We start from the raw sequence: 19,813 nt of genomic DNA, 5'->3' as shown, positions 1-19,813 counted from the left end.
CATAATTGAATCAAAAGCGTCGATACATGAAAACTCTTTATATACGATATTTATGACACAGAATGTTGTTCTTTCAACATGATTCCTCAACAATTTTGTCATTATAACTGACTCTCCATTCTCTCCGTTCCACTTTGGTTTTCGACTAATAATTACCATGATGAATTTCTCTTACTGCTTGGTTCCGCATTGGATTTTGGAAACTTTTGTTTAGAAAGTGGTGTCATGACCGTGGGGATAAAATGGATGGTTCAGGAAAGTCTAGTGAAGCGGCACGGTCTAATCATATAGATGACCATAGTGGTATGGTTCCATAGAAAACTACTGGAGGCCATTACCACCACCGAAATGGTTTCCATGCTCCGTTGGATGATTTGATGATATCGCAGTATCAAGCTAGAACGGTTTCAATTTGTAGGACGGGAAAGAAACCTCATCCTTTGGTGCACACTAACCGATGAAGCTCAACCCTCTCTCAAACTGAGCTATTTCCGCTTTTTCGAACAAAAAGTTTGAGTAGTTCAGTGAAAAAACGGTCAAACTTTCTTCCATCCTTCCTAGCTCCTCGAGCTTGCACCCGCTCGACGCCTTTTTCATTGTTCATTCTGAGGTGGATTCGAACCACTCTCTCCATTTGGATTTCGAGTCCAAAAGGCCCGGCGAAAGAGGATTTTCAATCCTATGCCCGCTGCCAGCCAGAACATGATTTTTCCACTTCACACCCACACAATCGGGATTTGATGAAATAGCTACATTTTTTTCTTATTTGATTCGGATACTGTCAATCTACTGTCCATCTTTCTCTTTAGTTTTCTCCTTTCTTTCCCCTCAACCTATCTCCATTGGATGGACTTACGAAAGAAGAATATCTAATCTCCCCATCGTGGTTAGGATCCCATGAACCAGGAGCGCCAGCACCAGTTCCTCGATCTTCCTACTGGAGGCATGGTCATGGCTTTCATTCATTCATTTCATTCTTTGTTCTGTTGTGGAATCGAACCACTCAAAGGATTTAGAGTCCTTTTACCAACCAGTCAGAACCGATATTTCTCTGTTATATTCTGCTTTTTCTTTGATAGCTAGCACAATTTGGATTTCGAGTCCAATTTGCTAATGCTTTCTTTAGTTTTCTTGCTCTTTCTCCGAGCTTTGACCATGTATCCCGAACAATTTCAGTACACATGGAGCAAGACGATTCCACATATATATCGAGGTCGGAATGGGATCGGGTGTTTTCACGTCTCACCGTAGTGCCCGGTTTGTCTTGATTGGTGATTGATAAACAAGAAGGAAAATGGAAAAGCAGAAAATCTACCTGTTTATACCGTTGAGGTCCTTAGTTTAGTCAAGTAGGAGAGGGCATTTCCACCATGAAGGATTCAATCCATCCACAGGTTCCCCTACGGCTACCTTGTTACGACTTCACCCCAGTCGAAGAACCCACTGTGGTATGCGCCAATAAGACCACCAAAGGCCTTTGTGGCACTAGTGGTAATTCATGGGTGATCATTGGTCCGATGCTTCGGGTGAAACCAATTCCCAGGGTGTGACGGGCAGTGTGTACAGGGCCTGGGTACATATTCACCGCGGCATGCTGATCCGCGATTACTAGCGATTTCAACTTCATGTTCCCGAGTTGCAGAGAACAATCTGAACTGAGGCAGTCTTTCCGGATTCGCTCCGCCTTACAGCCTTGCTTCCCATTGTCATTGCCATTGTAGCACATGTGTGGCCCAGCCCATAAGGGCCATGCGGACTTGATGTCATCCCCACCTTCCTCCAGTATCTCACTAGCAGTCCCTCGTGAGTGCGGCACGCACCTTTTTCTTTGTTTCGGAGCGGGGCGCGTACTATTACCACTACATTCCACACCATTTTCTGGCCTTCATGCTGAGTCTTCCTTCGCCGCCAACTCGACATCGTCGTAACCAATTTCAACCAAACCTCCATGCTCACTGGTACTTTGACATCACTATAGGTAGGTCTCCATGGGTCTTGGGCAAGACGACTTCGGTTCACACATGAAAGTGCTTCGAAAGGCACCGGCTCCCAATGGTGAAATTCTTGCTGAAAGCACAGCTACATGATGGCACTCAATCAAGTAGTAGTGTTGGCATGTCACTCGGTGGCAATTTCTCCTTAGGCGCATGCCTCAGCAACACAAAACGAGGGATTTGCTCGTTATAGGACTTGACCAAACATCTCATGACACAAGCTGACGACAGCCATGCATCACCTGTATGAAAGTCAGCACCATCTTGTTAAGGGAAGGTTTTGTTGTTCATATGTCAAGGGCTGGTAAGGTTTTGCGTGTTGTATCGAATTAAACCACATGCTCCACCGCTTGTGCAAGCCCCCGTCAATTCCTTTGAGTTTCGGTCTTGCGACTGTACTCCCCAGGCGGAGTGTTTCACGCGTTAGCTGGGCCCTGATCCGCGTAGACCAAGGGAGAACACTCATCGTTTACGGCATGGACTACCAGGGTATCTAATCCTGTTCGCTCCCCATGCTTTCGCACCCCAGCGTCGGTAGGGACCCAGAGAGCTGCCTTCGCTTTTGGCGTTCCTTCGTAGATCTACGGATTTCACCCCTACACACGAAATTCCACTCTCCTCTGTCTCACTCAAGTGAATTGGTTTCGAGGGCATTCCGCCACTTTTTGGCAACTTTCACTTTCAACCCGATTCGCCGCCTACGTGCCCTTTACACCCAGTCATTCCGAAGAACACTTGCCCCCCCCCCATCTTACCACGGCTGCTGGTAAGGAGTTAGCCGGGGCTTCTTCCTCAAGTCCTGTCATGATCGTGCACTCGACGAAAGAGCTTTACAAGCGGCATTGCCCTTCTTCACTCACGCGATATTGCTAGATCGGGCTTTCGCCCATTGTCCAAGATTCCCCATTGCTGCCCCCCATGGGAGTCCGGGTCGTGTCTCAGTCCTAGTGTGGCTGATCATCTGAAGAGACCAGCTAAGCATCATTGGCTTGGTCAGCCTTTACCTGACCAACTACCTAATACTACGCAGGCTCATCAAATAGCACTTTTGAGCTTTCTTCAGGATTTCGCCCGAACTGTTCGGCAGATTCCCATGCGTTACGCACCCGTTCGCCACTTTGTTCTCAACTATTCCGATTCCAGCAAACGGAGGTCGTTAGGTCAAAGCCGTAGCGCGCGCCCTGTAGTTTTGAAGCAGGGCGAGACAACTTTAGCTAGGAGCCTCTTTTCCTTCTGCCCAGCTCCCCGAAAAAAACGTTCGAGTTGCATGTGTTAAGCATATAGCTAGCGTTCCTTCTGAGCTAGGATCAAACTCAAATTTTGACTATGATTAGGCGGGGACAGGATTCGAACCTACAGTCTTCAGGTCATCAGCCTAATGAGTTGACCAATTCCTCTACCCTGCTTCTTCCCCTGATCTTTCTTTCCATCTTCCCATAAACACTGATTCTCTCTACTAACCACTCTTAAATATGTGAAATACACGGAATCGATCCAAAACTACAAGCAAGGGAATCAACTCTTATTGCCGTAAAGGAAAAATAACCCCTTTCCTGCATATATATATACAAGGAACAAGTAGCCTTCGCCACCTATTCCTGAATTAAGGGAACACGAGAAATCTTTCTCTATGTCAATTCAAAACAAAACAAACAGACGACTGAATCCTATAAACGAAATTCTTTTGAGATGAGCTTGCGCCTATGCTTCTATAAAAATCACCTATGTGGAACGGATGCTTCTACTTAGTCATCATAGACCAGCAAATCTATTTGAGAGCTGTCTTTCTTTGATGGTAGTGTCCTTTCTTCACGCTCACCACCTCTGTAGAGCTTAACAAGATAATCCACGCCAACAAACAAAGCCAACAAGCCTTCGCTTAGAAGCTCTTTCTTCATCTAAGCTTTTAGTAACATTAGCTGTCATCAATAGGGTGGAACGCATTAACCAGTAGAAACCTTGCTTCAAGGTAGATTCTTACATGTTTGGAGTTTTGTCTGGATCCAGGTACCTCAAGTATTGACCTTACATGGCCTGACATGGGTATTCCCTCTTTCTAGTCCCACTCTTCTCCAACAGAGCTCCCTCACTGAGCGAGCATTCGGCATTCCTAGTATGCTCCACTCATTCTATGCCAAGCACCCAATCACGGGATCAGAATCACACTCTAGATCATACCTTTCACGAAAGAAAAGGACAGGCAGCCACTGCTAAACCAAGATCTCCATCTCTTGACTCTGTTAATCAATCTTACCTTATAGGGCACAAAGGTATATTTACCATACGAGATGTGTGCACCTGCTAAAGGGAACAGAACGATCTTGGGCACAAATACTCCACTTTTCATGAAAAACATAGATTCACCAATGATTGGTTGGATTAAATACTACATTTATTTGCTCAGAAGAAGGAAAGTTGGCTGTGAGAATGATTTCCCGTACGTAGTCTTTCCTAGGACCATTCCAACAGGATGCTCAGAGGTGGGTGGAGAAAAAGCTCAAAAGGCATACTTCCTGCGCTTTCAGAGGATCTAAATCAGTCTTCATCCTTTCGCTTTTCAAAGCCCCTCGCAATAAATATGTAAATTTGTTTCGTAGAAATTCAGAGATTTTCGATCTCCTCGAAAGAAAATGAGTTCGATCAGCAACACCGGTCTCCGCAGCACCAGGATAAAGACCTTCTTTTTACCCATAACCTTTCTCTGCAGCATTGGAACCAAGATTGGGCTTGGCATAGTTACGAGGTTCCTGTTCTATTTAACTAACACTAACTCAAGCTAACCGGAAGCTTTCTTTTCATGCGACTCTTGGATCAAAAAGAGGCTGCTGGACTGGACCACGGCTGAAACTGCCAGGCACAGACTAAAAGCTTTTATCAGGGATTCCCGAGTCAAACGACTACCATACATAGCATAGAGCTGGAAGCTACACTAGTGTACAGAGAAGACTAGATGTGAACACGGGCAGACATTGGCTATGTATGGGGCACTCACTAATCACTATTAGCAAGAAACAACTAGCAGAAGGAAAGATGAACGCACTTTCACTCCTTGCTCTTCAGCACGTACTCACAGGAGGGACTCTCAAATCTCTATTTCAGACCATAATCTTTCGATCCCTTTACCGAAGTGATTGATAGCAGGGCTCAAAAATCATAGTGCTTCTTCTATTTTTAGTGTGAACTCACTTCTATTCTATATCAAGATAGGGGCTTCAATACTTGGCTGACCGCCGGGTGGAAGACCTGGTTCTACCACACAAGGGCAGCTTTCGTAGTCCAGGATTATTTTCCTCATATGTAATTTCACCTCAATGTGGAAATGTCCGATCTTATTCCAAAATAGAAGGTCTTCATGAAGGTTTGTCTTGTTTCAGGGATATAGGTACCGAAGTTCAATAGCGGTAGGTACCAAGGAGAAGACGAGTCAGGGCCGATTGACAAGACTAGCTAGGCTGACCTTCCAGCCATACTCCATCCAATATCGAACGGAAGTGCTAAAGGTTTCATGTGATGCTGACCTCAATGAACCAGACCTCGAGAATTCGTTCATCCCTTCACTCCGAGGATTGGTCGAGTACTTGGCCACATGCATGAGTAGGCCTGTTGCTGTGATGTCCCATTAAAAAGGCAGGTCCCATATTTGAAATACAAAAATAAGATCAGATAGCGCTCAAGAGATTTTTCTCCATACGAGAAATACTTCACTCGCAGGGAATTCAAATAGATGTGTTGAAGATCATCAAAGAAAGGAAAAAGACTGAATTTGATCCATCTCCTCCCTTTTCTTTAAACCAAGAGCTACTCCTCCCTTTTGTTTTTTTATGTAATTTCAATACGATTTTGTTTGTGTTCATCTTTTCAATTTAGAACCCCATGGAAGTGAATAGAAAAAAGCAAAATACCCCTGTGATACGCCTTCCTTTACCTATTTCTAGATCGATTGATGTTCAATGGAGGGAAACTTGCCATTCCTACTTTCCTTTGAAATTGTACGTTTTTTGATTCTGAACTAATTGTATCCTTTTTGTTCCCATTGAGCTTTCTTGCCTAGTGACTAAGGATTTTCACACTTGTTGTGTCTATAAAAGATTTTCTCATAAAACACTAATAGAAGTGTTAGAGGGATTCACTTTCGATAAGAATCCAAAAGCAAGTTCCTGTACTACCTTCTTTCCCTCCTCTGTTTCTGTCTTTAAGAGGCAGTGCATCCGGCAGGAATCGAACCTACTTTTTGACCCATTTTGCCTTTCTAGGTTGGTGGGCGCTTTCACCATTCAGCCATGGATGCTTTAGCGAGTGAACTAGGTTTTTATTGGTATTCCTTCTCGAGCTTCTATTTCTTCCGTTAAGGGAGATTCGGGAAAAGATGGAATAGGAAGACGTGTTTCCAGAACGAACAAGATACGGGTAGAGAAGGGGAAGTTAGCAAAGATAGACAAGATTGGAATGGGCATAGGAACATGTATTGATGTACCAGATCGGCTAATGCTCCCAGGTTGATGCGATGTATTCCACCAGTTGACTGGAGACTTTATTATTGGTATATCGATCGGTCCAGCACAGATTGAAATAGGAGCCGGTTTGACAGGAAGCTTTTGAAAACGCAGTGCACCCAGGTAAATAAGGAACAAGATGAATACAGAAGTTAAACGAGCATCCCACACCCGAAAGGTACCCCACATAGGCCTTCCCCGAAACCCCCCAGTCACTAATGTAAACAAAGTAGAAAAAGCACCAATTTCTGTACCGGTTCCAGAAGAGCGAAGAAAAGGGGGATGTTTTGTTAATGGGAACAAGGAACTGTTTATAGCTATCGCGATATAAATAACTATACTCATCCGAGCCGCAGGAACATGTACATACGAAATACAAGAATTTCCACCTTGTTGAAGATCTGGTGGTGCTACCCGAAGACTTAAATGAATAGACATCGATGTTAAGAACAACCGAGATCCAATGAGAATTTGTGCGTAGCTTTTTGTCTTTGACATTAAAAAAATAAGGTTGTAATAACAAAACTGACATTTTATTTTCTTTGCCTTGCAAGTGGAACAAGAAAGACTATATAGTTATTTTGATTCTATAAACAATCAAAGGATTTCGCATGCTTTCCATGGAATGATGGAATTCCCCTTTCTTAGTTTTTGCTCCGCTCGTGCGTGACACTCCTTGCTTGCGGAGCGGCATATTGGAAAAGAAGGATTGACTTTCTATACGGGCCCATCCCCTCTTACCCCTAACTAACAGTTATGCTGCTCTCACCTTTTTGTAATCTTATCTTTCAAAAATGCACTACTAATTTTTACGGCCTCCTTAGTCACCCTATCCACTCACGTCCTGTTTTCGGGTTCCCTTTCAGGGGATCGGATGAGGATATTTTGATGATTTCTCCCTCCGTAGGTGGAAAACGCGTGGGTGAGTAGAGTTTGTGCTTTGCTTTTGGGGGCACCGGCAAGAAGCTTCTCGGCCACCCTACTCTGACTTGATTAGCTACTAGTAACTAGGATCGTTCAAACAGTTAGTCAGCAGTGCGTACTTCTTTCCTAGTTGAGTGGATCTGTGTAGCAGAGCCCAATCTTCTACCACAAGCTCTGACCTGACTTGTTGTACTTGATTCACCCACGAGACAACTTGGATAATAAAAGTCATCCCATAAAAGAGAAGTGAGTCCGCATGTCGGCAAATGATTTGGAATTGAAACTAGCTACAGAGGAAACCGAAGCCCTAACTCCCCATTCTTTCTATCTTACATCGCCATCGAGCCCTGGCTGTAGAGTCACTGGTTTCTAATCGCAATGGATTTATGTTTTCTTTGGCTTTTCCATTCGCTTTGTTCAACCCTGATCTGGATAGATAGCTCGGCTTCTATTAGCTGAGAATGGTTTTGTCAAGGAAAGGTTTCTCTATACAACAACAATGAACTCACTTCTGATCAAATTGGATTGGATGAATCGGTAATCTTTCTCTGTCTTGTGAGAGAGAGTCACTTGTTGTATTAAGAGCTGGCGGGTGACATGCATTAAGTGAAATCAGTTGTTATGTTTTTGATCTTATGCGTGAGAAGACTCTTGACTAAGGAGACGTGTTTGGCTTGGATGATGCCGCTATGCTCCTATTCACTTTCAAAGACCGCTCTGAGTTTGCCAGTTTTGCGGCAACCCTTTCACTAAGAACATTTTAGCCATTAACGAAACGCCACTATTCCACAATGCTTCTTTGATTTATGTGTAGAAGTGGTAGTAGTGAAGAAAATGGAGGGAGAAGAAAGAAAGCGATGTGACACGAGAATAAATCACATCTGCCAGCCAGCCATGCCATTAGATAGATCCGCTCTGAGTCTTCTGCAGGATGAGATCCACTTGGTCTTGTGATAGGGGCTTGAGGAGGAAGAAGAGGGGATTTCTGGAAAAAAAAGAATGAATCTCCTTATTTATAGGGAACAGGACGTGTGACTTCCTCAAATGAAACGAATGTGGCTTTCGTGATAAGGCAAATCCTTTGTTCAGTACAATCAACATATTCAATCTATGCTCGCTCGGCTCGGTGCTAAATGAACTCCTTCATTGATTCCGGGCTGCTCGTAGGGCGACTGTGAAAGCAAGCATAGGAGATCAAAATGTGAGTCGAGTCCGATGGGTAAAAAGGGGAAGCAGGAAAGGGTTCTGATGTGAATTCTTCTAGTTTGCATATCTATCTCAGCCCTTGCTTGAAAACCTCAAAATTGACTTGCATCTTCCCTTATCACACTACACTTTCTCTTCCTTATTCCATTTCACTGAGCTAAGAAACACTTTTTCATGTATTCACCCGAGATATTATAGAAATTGGTCATATTGATCTGTCATCTTGTTCTCGATAGGAACTTGTTGTTGTCTTGGTTGGTTTGAGAGCAGGCACTGTCTATATATCCAAAACCGGAGGAGAGTTTGGGTTTGGATTGCAGACGATCGGAGATTTTGGATTGAGACGGATGGTTGTGCTTGAAGTTACGAGTCGGGTAATGCTAAGTTGAATCGGCTGATCCGTATCCTCTTTCGGCAAAGGAAGTTGGACTTTAGTTAGCTAAAAAAAGTACCAGTAGCCTGTCTGTGCCCTTTGAGTCTATAGCCGCCAAATCTAAAGATTCCTTAAGTTGTCGTACGGCTTCTTTTTCTTCTTTTGTCAATGATCGGTGACAATGAATGCTACAAATGTTCGCTTCCACTAATGTCGTATAAGAATTGTGAGGTGCCCATAGCTTCCTGGAAAGAAGAAGAGTCGTTGTCGTTTCCTCACCGATATGAATGCACATATTTACCCTCTCCTCGGGAAATACCACCAGTAGAGTTTGCAGAAGGTGTCGTTCAGGAGAGATGCCAGGCTCTAGATATGCGAGTGAGATACCCGCCCTCGGTCATGACCTGGGTTGAAGAAGGAATCTATGTTCTTGGAAGCAAAGAAAGAACTCCGGTATTCCGACCTTATCTTTTTGCTCAAAGAACAAATCAAACCCCTTGTCAAAGACCTTTATGATATATAACCCTGGATCGAGTCAGATTTGGGGCGGCTGAACCCACTTAAGCTGAAGCCTTAGTAGATGTTAACGAAAAGGTGAGAAGAGCTGATCGAACCTACCAAGTAACGGTTAGTTGTGCGGTGTACATACAGGCTGGTTTTGCCATTAGCGATGAATTGGATTTATTAGTAAGGGAATGAACGAAGCAGACCGGAAAGAAGATGGATTTTGGAATAGAAAGAATTCCTCTTCTAGGTTTCTGCTTCAAGTAGTAAGCAAAGGATCCTACCTACTAATGGTTGAAGACCTTGGCGGCCTCTAGTTCTTCTATCTAGTTTTTTAGCCTAGCACGAACGAATAAGCTTAAACAAATGGTTTCTTTGGCAACGGTTTTTTCTATTTGATTTGTCCTTATATATTAGCCGTAGTGTAGTTTAATAAACTGCTCATAGCTCTTATCATTCCTTTATCCATGCATAGACTGGGAATATATTAGCTCTTAGCTCTGGCACTTTCTTCTTCTTTATTTGTTGTTGCATTCAATAGCCTATTTGAAGTTAACAAAAGGTTTATTAGCTAGCTCTATGAAATATGTATATCTTCTTGGCTATCTAGGCTATCTCTATAGGCTTTTTCAACCTATAAGCATACCTTTTTATACACCCTTGTAACTGAACAAGCTATTCACAAAGAAAGGTCTATACCGTAAATATACCAACTATGCGCCCCTTGTATACTTCTTTTTCCTTCTCCCGTGCTTCAAGTTCTGCCCCGGCTCACTCCTCTTTCCAGCAATCTATGTGGGAAGCACTCGTTCAAAGTAAGTTGAGATTCAAAGCGTTCCCGTAAGCTAGTAAGTCAATCAAAGCTATAACTCTATTTGTTAGTTTCAGGAAACTGGTACATATTTCAAATAATAATAATTATTATTATTATTATTATATATATTTATTATTATTATTATTTGGTATTTACCAATTTTAGACTAAGCATAAATTCATTTTGAAAGAAAAGGGAAATCCCCTGAAATAAAGGATTTTTACTACGTTACCCTCAAAAAGAAGAGGAAGACAAACTAGCCAAGAGATAGAAAAAGGTAGAGACCAACCACCGAAACAAGGGAGTAAGGGCTAGGGGGATATGGGCCAAGAAAGGTCCGATGTATCGGTCAGCTATACCTAATCCTTCACTCAAAAATGCATCACACCCTTTGTAGGTTCAAGCCAAAGTCAAGCATGATCACCTACTGCAAACTCCAAATATCGTGGTCGGCGTACCTGGTCCTGAACTGCTTTTAATCTAGAATAAATGGAATCTTCTCGGCACTCTCCTTCATCTTATGTGGCCCCGTCAGTCGGTACGTGCCAACCCCAACAAATCGGGGTATGACAAAGGTTCCCGTAGAGTGCTTCGAAAGGTGCCATTCCGATGCTAGAGTGATGGCAGCTGTTGTAAGCAAACTCGGCTAATGTATCTCTAGGCCTATTTAGTAGGCCTGCTCATTGATGCTCTTCGGGCTGATTGTATGGGATGTGTTCTGGTGTACAGTGGGAGATGCAAGGATATCGATTGAAGTTTGATTTGTTGGCCATGGAGTTGGGAGCATATGATGTAGTCCTAGGAGTAGACTGGATGAGGAAATTCCCTATTGTTTCAATAAGTCTTTCTGTTGGTTGTAACTAATCACGTACCCGCTGCTGCGGAATTCCTTTTGCCTAACCAGGACTGTAGTAAAGATAAACAATGCTGGGCCTGCCTGCTTGTTCAGCACCACCCATTCCCATGGGAATATATGGATTTTTTGGTCCAGTGGGAGGATCATTTTCCTTTGAAGGTAATTTTCCCAACCAATAAGTATTGGGCTCCCAAGTAAGCAAAGCGAAGGATCAAGTAACCAACATGTTGCGGAGCAGCCAAGTAAACCCAGAAATGACTCAAGTAATCCAAGGGCGGAGCAACGTAATCCAACGGAGGGGCTACATGATCCAACAGAAGAGCTACGTAAACAAGGAACACATGAACCTGCTAAGGATCCACTCCACCTGCCAAGTGACCAATCACAAGAGCTTGGGCCGAGAAATTCAATGAAGTAATCCATATGCTGATTCAGCAAGCCAAGCATTGGAGTTGGTATTCCAAGTTTCTTGAATAACCTAGCTGTCTGAAACTTGCCAATGGGATAATGTATAATCCTCCGGTCTACATGGTGTAGGTAAAGGGCAAAAAAATGTCGCTAATTAGTGGCACTGAAGTATGCACCCGGCATGTAAACTTCTTCTTTTTATTTACCAATGTCGTTATTCGACTGATCATCCTTTGAGACCACGGAGAACATCAAAGAGAAAGACACGTCACCTAAAAAAATTGACACCCTTACTTATATGAGTCGGCTAGAAACTCAAGGCCTGGCCTTTTGTGGGAGAATGCTGAGTCCTTCCCAAAATCGCCTGGATCAACGAAAGATTTGGATAACGCTAGGTTGTGATACTGATGTCTGATTTTACTCATATACATCCGATAGTGAAGGCCGTGAAGTTTGAACAGCCTCACTTAACCTTGGTTCGGTAACCTTTCTAGCGCCCAGGTATCCATGACCTATAGATAGAGGCCCACTTTCCATTGGATACTCCGAATAAAAGAAGAAGTAGTTACCTAATCATGGGTCTATACGTAATATCTCCTTGCGTAGAGGTTGAGGCCAGACGGATTACTGAAATGTAGTTTGACTAATGTTTCCTCATCAACTGCGAGAGTTTGTGGTGTGTGTTCTCGGACCAAAGAAACCAAACAAGCATACCTTTCCTTTAGTGGAGTATCTTGGGTATGGTACTCCCTCTTTATCAGCTCGATGTTCAATCAGCATTCCTTCATGGGGATCTTGACCGGATGTAAGTCAAGATTGCTAATATCTTTTTAAAGAACATAAACTTCAAAGCTTCTAGTCTGTCCCAACTCTTTCGAGCCACTCTCCTAGTCAACGTTCAAAGGCATCACCATACCATAGAACTTTTGAGCTTGAGAAATGCTTTTCTGGCTTCTTCTCCACACCTTTCTTTAACAACTCAGTTAAAGGTCTGCTGATAGCTCCATACCCCGATACAAACCTCCTGTAATAACCCCTGCAACCCTCAGAGTTCTCTGACATTGGCTGGTTCTGGCCAAGCTGTCATGCCCTCTACCTTGTTTGTATCAGTAGATGCCCCAATTTCATAAATAATGTATTTCCTTTATGAAATTTGTCTCACCCACAAAAAGTTTGTTCAGCCGGAACACTTCCTCTAGCAACTTGAGATGCTCCACCATGGTAGAACTATACACTAGAATGTCATCGAAAAAGACCAATACCCCTTTTCAACATATCTCTTTAAAAACACTATTCATGAGTTGTTGAAAGGTTGCCGGGGCATCACCTTGAATTCAAAAAGCCGGTCCTTTAGGCTGTTTTGTAGATATCCTCTTCCTTTCATTCTTATTTGGTGATAACCAGCCCTCAAATCTATCTTAGATCACACCTCATCCAAAAGTGCCGGTCTTCTATGATAGGAATGGGGTATTTGGAAAAGATAGTTGCTGCATTTAGTTTTTGATAGTCGAAACACATTCTCCAGGTTCCATCTTTCTTCAACACCAGAGCTGCTTTGGGGCTTGTACTGGGCCTAATTACAGCATTTTGCAATAGCTCCTCTACTATCCTTCCCATCTCTGTTTTCTGGGTGATAGCATTTCGTCGAACCCACGTTTAGAAAACTTTTTTAGGGTATTCTATTTCAAAAAAATAGATTGAACTTTTTATATATTCTATTTCATCTATATAAACTAAACGACCCACTCAACTTTCTTAATTCATCCAGGAAGTCCTTCCAGGTTTTGGAGGTTACACGGTTTAAGGCTCGGATCGCATAGTTGACTTGATCGCGCCTTTTCCCATATAAAATAAGATCTGCTGCCCAGGAGATGTCTTCATCATCATCCAGGCTAATTTCCCGGCTATTTAGAAGCTCCCTGGCTTTAGATTCCAATATATTGCCCCTTTCTTTCGCTGTCTCTATTCTATTGGTGGACAATATACGGCTTTTAAGCATAAAAATCAGTTGCAATCTAGTTTTTTCACAAAGGCTGGTTGAGGCTCAGACTCAACCATCTGTGCTTTGCAGATGATCTTTTTTCAGAGGTGGTGATGTGAATTCTATCCAAGAGCTTACTAGTATCATGACTCATTTTAACGGAGTGTCTGGGCTTTCAGTTAATGCCAAAAAAGTAAGATCTTCTTCAGTGGTATTTCCTTTTCTTTGAAACAAACTATTTTTGAGTGTGTCTTTAATGAAGGAATTTTACCAGTGAAATACTTATACCCTCCATTCATTTATTTTTCTTTCCAGGCTAGCTCCCTCTGTAGCCGGTGGTTGATGTAGATGAGTATGGGAAGACAATGGTAGTTTCATTCTAGGTCCCACTAATTGTTGAATAGTTGGTTTGAGTTTTTTTTGGATCCATGCAAGCCATTTCCAGTTGAAGTCATAAGGTACCATCCTGTTCCAGCCAGGAAGACAGCTCTATCTCACAAGTTAGCTGGATCTTTTATTAAGCCAAAGGCTAGAAAACCTATTTCAAATGAGTTTGGGCTCCGTTAAGTTATCCTCATTTCCTGAGATAAGCGCAGTTCAACAAAACTAAAAGCTAGATATATCATTGTAAAGTAGAGCTAGACTACATGATTGGATTGTATAGAAGGATAAGAAGGATTTTAAAATGCCTTCTTTTTTCTTAAAACGGAAGAATAAAGAGAGTGGGATGGGATGAAAGTAAACGCAAAGAGCTGATTCGATCAAAGAACCTCGCAGCTTTAGTGCAACAAGCCAATCAAAAGCACTCATCTTTATGGACAAAATGCTTTTTTGTCTCTTCCTCACTAAACGCCCGCTTCCTGGCTCCTCCCTCTTTGCCTAGCGGTTAAGTAGATAGTAGGTCCCCCCCAGCCCCGCAACCAAGAGTCACTCGTCGAAAGCTGACCAGGAAGACAATAACTGCTATTTCAAGAAAGCATGGTTGGAGTTCTTCTATTGACGAAGGGAAGAGGACGGTCTTACTTTTCAGAGATACCTAGCTTATTAGTGGACTGGTCATGTCATAGCGGAAGGTCAGAGGTGGGAAACAAGGAAATCGAGGAAATGCTTACTGGGACATAGCCTTCGGTACGAGTTGAAGGGAAGAGGTTTGATTGCTAATAAAATGAGTGGAAGAGCTGCTCGTCAAAGGCATTCTCTTAGGTAGCAAAGGCAAGATGAAAAAGCAGGAATGAAGGTTGCTAGGTACGCTCCGTGGTAACATCTACCGATTCTGCTATTGGGAAAGTCTGGCAAGGGAAATATCTGGCTGAGGAATTAGAGGAACTTTGGTAGCACTCGGGGACGGAATCAATCAAAGAACTAAGAAATTTCCCATACCGACAGCAGCTCCCGCTTTAGAAAAAACCCTATCTCATCAGGCAGGTATACCTGACCCTTTTTTAGCTAGTTTCAGGAAAGCGGTAAGTTAAGTAAGTCAAGCCCTTCTAAGCGAAGAATAGCGGAGAGAAATGGTAACGTAATAAGGGAAAGGGAGCTAGTTGCTTCCATATTGCCCCCAAAAAAGAACCCAAAAGTTCCAGAGGCATCTTCCATTCATTTTGATTTAGGTCTTTCTGCACCATATTTAGATCTTCCCTTTCTACGATCCGGAATTCCCAGCAAATCCTTGACTCCTCGAATACGATGGGATTTCACACCTGGCGAATCTTTCACTCTACCTCCTCTGACTAAGACTATAGAATGTTCCTGTGAATTATGACCTTCGCCTGGAATGTGAGCAAATATATCATGTCGATTGCTCAACCATACTTTTGCTATATTACGTAGAGCTGAATTAGGTTTTTTTGGTGTTCTCGTCTAAACACGCAAGCATACTCCTTGCTTCTAGGGACATTGATCCGAAGTTCGAGTACGGTCCATGCGCCGTTTTTCTTCTCTACCATGACGAATCAATTGATTTTTTATAGGCATCCCTTTTCCTATGTCCTTCCCCCTTTGCCCTTTCAAAAGTGGTTACTCCCGATCCGAAGCACCCCTTTTCCATTCATAGAGAGATCCAATCATCAAAATCAATAAAAAGGCCATCATGGACCAAGATCCAAATAGATCAATCTTGTTAGGAGGTACTGCCCAAGGAAAAGAAAAGGTGACTTCCGGATCAGGGATAATAAATAAAATAGGAATAAGATAAAATTGTATATCGAAACGACTTCTGGAATCACCGGAGGGATCGGAACCACATTCGTAGGCCGACAATTTTTCTAGACAGGTCGAACTATTGGAAGCAAATGGAAAAGGAACACCAAGTGGAATCAAAGAAACTAGCGGACTGATCACTAAATAGATACAAATAGGTGCAAATTCTGACATCACCAAAGCCCAGTTTGTTCTCTCGCTCTCCTCGCGGCGCTCCTTGCTCGCGGAGCGGCATACCAAAAAAAGACGCTCAGATGTGGATTCAAACCACTGAAGGATTTCCAGGGCAATGCCCCTTGCTCTTCCCACTGAAACAAGAAAAAAAAGGATTTGCAATCCAGCAAGAAAACGGATGCGCTAACGCGCAACGGCTTTCGCGCTAGTTGCTCAATCCATTGCTTGTTTTTCTCTAACCAGCTGAGCTACCAGAACCACTTGGCTAAAGTCTCTTTTCTTCATCTATGAGCATCCTACCTGCAGTGGAGGAGCTTTCTCAAGAACCGAGAGCCGGCCAGGGACTGGACGGCCCTCGCTCGGGAAGGTCTTCTTCGCTATAGACGCCACCAAGAACAAGAAAGGGGCGCTCTGCTCCTAGTCACTAAGCAGCTATTCTGTCCGACGGCGGACTCCATCAATCTGAGGTTCTTTCTCTCACGTAATTTCGCCCTCCTGTTCTACTTCCGTGCCGGAGGAAATGGGATTCGAACCCATGATACAATCTTCTTGTATGTCGATTTAGCAAACCAATGTCTTAAGCCACTCAGCCATACCTCCAAGTTGTTGATCGGAATTGGATGTGCCGGGTTGGTTACCCGAATATCCACTGCGTAAGCCGTAGCGCGCGTACTCTTCTTTACTGAGCGAGAAATACTCTATACAGATCTATGGATCTCCCTAGCATCCAAGCGAGACCCCATCCAAACCAAATCCACCACTCGTTGGGCGAGGCCTTGCTTTCTATGAACACCTCACCACTGAATGAGAAACTTAGCCTCCGACCCGACCAAGAGAGAAGACGGGGTCAAGCCGACGCCGCCCTTCCTCACTTGCCTGAATGGAATGAATATCTCCTTCGTCTAGTCAAGAAGGGAAAAAGCCCGGCGGGGAACAGGACCGTGACTCTTCTAAACCATTACATGACGAAGAAGTCCATTCTCGTCATGATCGATCCACGTCCTACCATAGTGCCCGGAGAACCTGCTTCTGGAAGATTCTATAGTGATCCACTAGAGTCGGCCTCGGGTGATGCCTCCCTAGTCGTTGAAAGATTTCATCCCTCGCTCGGTCGTTAAGGTGGGGTGAAAACTGCAATTAATGCTCTATCTCCGTCATAGAATATGGGATACTCACTTTCAATGGCCTCGCATCCCCAGAGCCTCAGACTAGCCTGCCCTTCCAATCAGGGTTATAACGGGTCCGGTATCAGCAACACCAGCCAATCGTGTTGGTACGGTGGGTTCCCCATACCGACTATTTGGAAAAGAAGCTTGCCATAGCAGCTCAAACCTCCGATCAGGAAATGGGAGTTCTAACCGGTCCTAACCCCAATTCCAAACAAATTGATTGGACCGAGGTTCGTGCAGGGAGAGAATAGAAACTAATAATGATGGAGCAAGAAAACGGATGTGCTAATGCGCAACAGCTTTCGCGCTAGTTGCTCAATCCGTTGCTTGTTTGGTTCGAGGTTGAGCTCACCCGCCGCCCTACGTTAGTAGTCTTCCTAGCTTCTATTCCCTTTTTTTGCTCTAAGGTAAGGTCCTTCAAGAACAACATTGTGGTCGCAACGGGGCTCTGGGTGAATATTGTCCGCCCGCATGAGTCGGGCTGTGAATATTTATAGGTTGGGGTCTTTACTGAAAAACCACAATACTACACTACAACAATTTGTAGAAATCCGCAAGTGACTCTAATTTGAATTCACTAGTCGTGTTGAGTTTTTTCTATTTCAATATAAAAAATCTGCCAATCCCGATATTCCCACATCTCATTCTGATCCAGTGTCCATTCCTGAATGAAAGAAATGAGCTTTGCCCCTTCACTCACTTCTGAATGACTCCTTTAGCACTCTCTTTTTTATATCAAAAAATAGAAACAGTTTACCTTTACCATACCTTCCAAGTAAGAGTGTTTTATTGCAAGATTAAGTTATTACTGAACAAAGAGAAATTCTCATTATAAAGGATGAGAGAAATTCGGAAGCACTTTTTTCTTATTCTAGCAGACGGAATTGAATTGGTCTAATTTAGGACTTTCCAATCAATTTTTATCTTACCTAATTCTATCTACGCCCAGGGGGTAGGTACGTCGCAAGCTCTGGGCAGCTATCTTATTCCAAAGAATATAGCTCCCTAAAAGGTTGTCGATACCATACCTCAATTGAACCCTACTGGATCCAATTGTTTAAGTGTTTAGTCGAGAGGAACCACATTGACACCATGCTTGTGCTAAGCCACGGCTCCATCAAACTAATCTGGATTTCTTCTTGTTTATGAATAATGGGGCATCTGCCTAACCCTATCGAACCTCTCTGCAACTACTTCTCTCTGTTCTCAGCAGCCCGCAGGATTTTTCTAGTCTCAAAGTCCTATTAGAACTCCCGCGCTTGCTCCTTTGGAGCCAAATGGATCTGAATTTTGGTAAGATAATACAAGAATCATATTTGGTTGGGTTCTAACTCTGATGCTCAGTCTGGCGCGGGTGTGATACCGGTGAAGAAGCGTGTAGTTGACAGTCAGGGAGGTAGATTCCTTTAAGGAGAGAAATTCATTGGTTTAGCCGTTAGGCGGAGCTTCTTTACACGCTGGTAGCGAAACAGCCCAGGCAGCTTAATGTGCTCTTGGCACAAAGGTAATAGAATGCAAAGAGAGCACCTGCCAAATGTGCTAGATGAAGTTCCTCCTAGTGAATCTATCAAGCTCATGGGTATTGGAGAAATCATACCGTCCGAACCTCAGGCTGACGATGAACTCATCATTGCACCAAGTCAACTAGAAGACAATGCTTAGCCTGAAGTCAATACTGAAGCTGAAGATAATGATCCGCAATGGCAAAATCTTCGTCCAGTACATCCCCATGTTGATAATGAAGTTCAGATTGAGAAGATAATTTACAACATCAATGCACCTGGTCCACTCACTCGTTCAAGGGCAACGCAAAGAGCAACTCAGCTAACAAACTTCTCTGGGAATTTTGCATTCATCTCAATCTCTGAACCCAAGAAAGTTGCTGAAGCCTTCATGGAATCTGAATGGATTCAAGCCATGCAAGAAGAGCTTCAATAGTTCGAGCTAAACAATGTGTGGGAACTGGTCAAGCGTCCTGATCCTCGTAAGCACAATATCATTGGCACAAAATGGATATATCGCAACAAGCAAGATGAGCATGGTCAAGTTGTTAGAAACAAGGCTCATCTCGTTGCACAAGGATACACTCAAGTGGAAGGGATTGACTTTGATGAAACATTTGCTCCGGTGGCTAGGCTTGAAGCCATTTGCATACTTCTCGCCTACGCAAATCATCACAACATCCTTCTGTATCAAATGGATGTGAAGAGTGCCTTTCTCAATGGAAAGATTGAAGAAGAAGTATATGTTGCACAACCTCCTGGCTTTGAAGATCCAAAACATCCTGATATGGTATACAAGCTCAACATGCACTGTATGGCCTCAAACAAGCCCCTCGTGCTTGGTATGACACACTCAAAGACTTCCTGAAGAGCAAAGGCTTCAAACCTGGTTCACTAGATCCTACTCTCTTCACGAAGACATATGATGGTGAACTGTTTGTGTGCCAAATCTATGTGGATGACATTATGTTCGGCTGCACCAACAAGAAATACAGTGATGAGTTTGGTCACATGATGCAAGAGCAATATCAGATGTCCATGATGGGTGAGCTGAAGTTCTTCCTGGGTCTCCAAATCCATCAGCAACAAACGGCATCTTCATCTCTCAAGAAAAATATCTCAAAGATTGCCTGAAGAAGTTTGGAATGCAAGACTGCAAAGGATACACGACACCAATGCCAACCAAAAGTCATCTGAGTCTGACGCCAATGGTAAA

At 43.4% G+C, this 19,813-nt stretch overlaps 1 protein-coding gene and 1 pseudogene across 1 annotated transcript; both read right to left on the bottom strand.

Moving 5' to 3' along the window:
- Positions 1-6,295: 6,295 nt before the first annotated feature.
- Positions 6,296-7,019, bottom strand: LOC119308664 (annotated as a pseudogene).
- An 8,550-nt stretch (positions 7,020-15,569) lies between these two features.
- LOC119305087 (NADH-ubiquinone oxidoreductase chain 3-like) lies at positions 15,570-15,926 on the bottom strand. The gene has a single exon (XM_037581703.1). The coding sequence runs from the start codon at positions 15,924-15,926 to the stop codon at positions 15,570-15,572; it is 357 nt and encodes a 118-aa protein (XP_037437600.1).
- Positions 15,927-19,813: the final 3,887 nt, after the last annotated feature.

The sequence above is a fragment of the Triticum dicoccoides genome, chromosome 5B (genome assembly GCF_002162155.2).
Source record: "Triticum dicoccoides isolate Atlit2015 ecotype Zavitan chromosome 5B, WEW_v2.0, whole genome shotgun sequence".
NCBI classification, from domain to species: Eukaryota; Viridiplantae; Streptophyta; class Magnoliopsida; order Poales; family Poaceae; genus Triticum; species Triticum dicoccoides.
The sequence above is the reverse complement of the archived record's forward strand: the minus strand, read 5'-3'. Positions and strand labels throughout refer to the sequence as shown.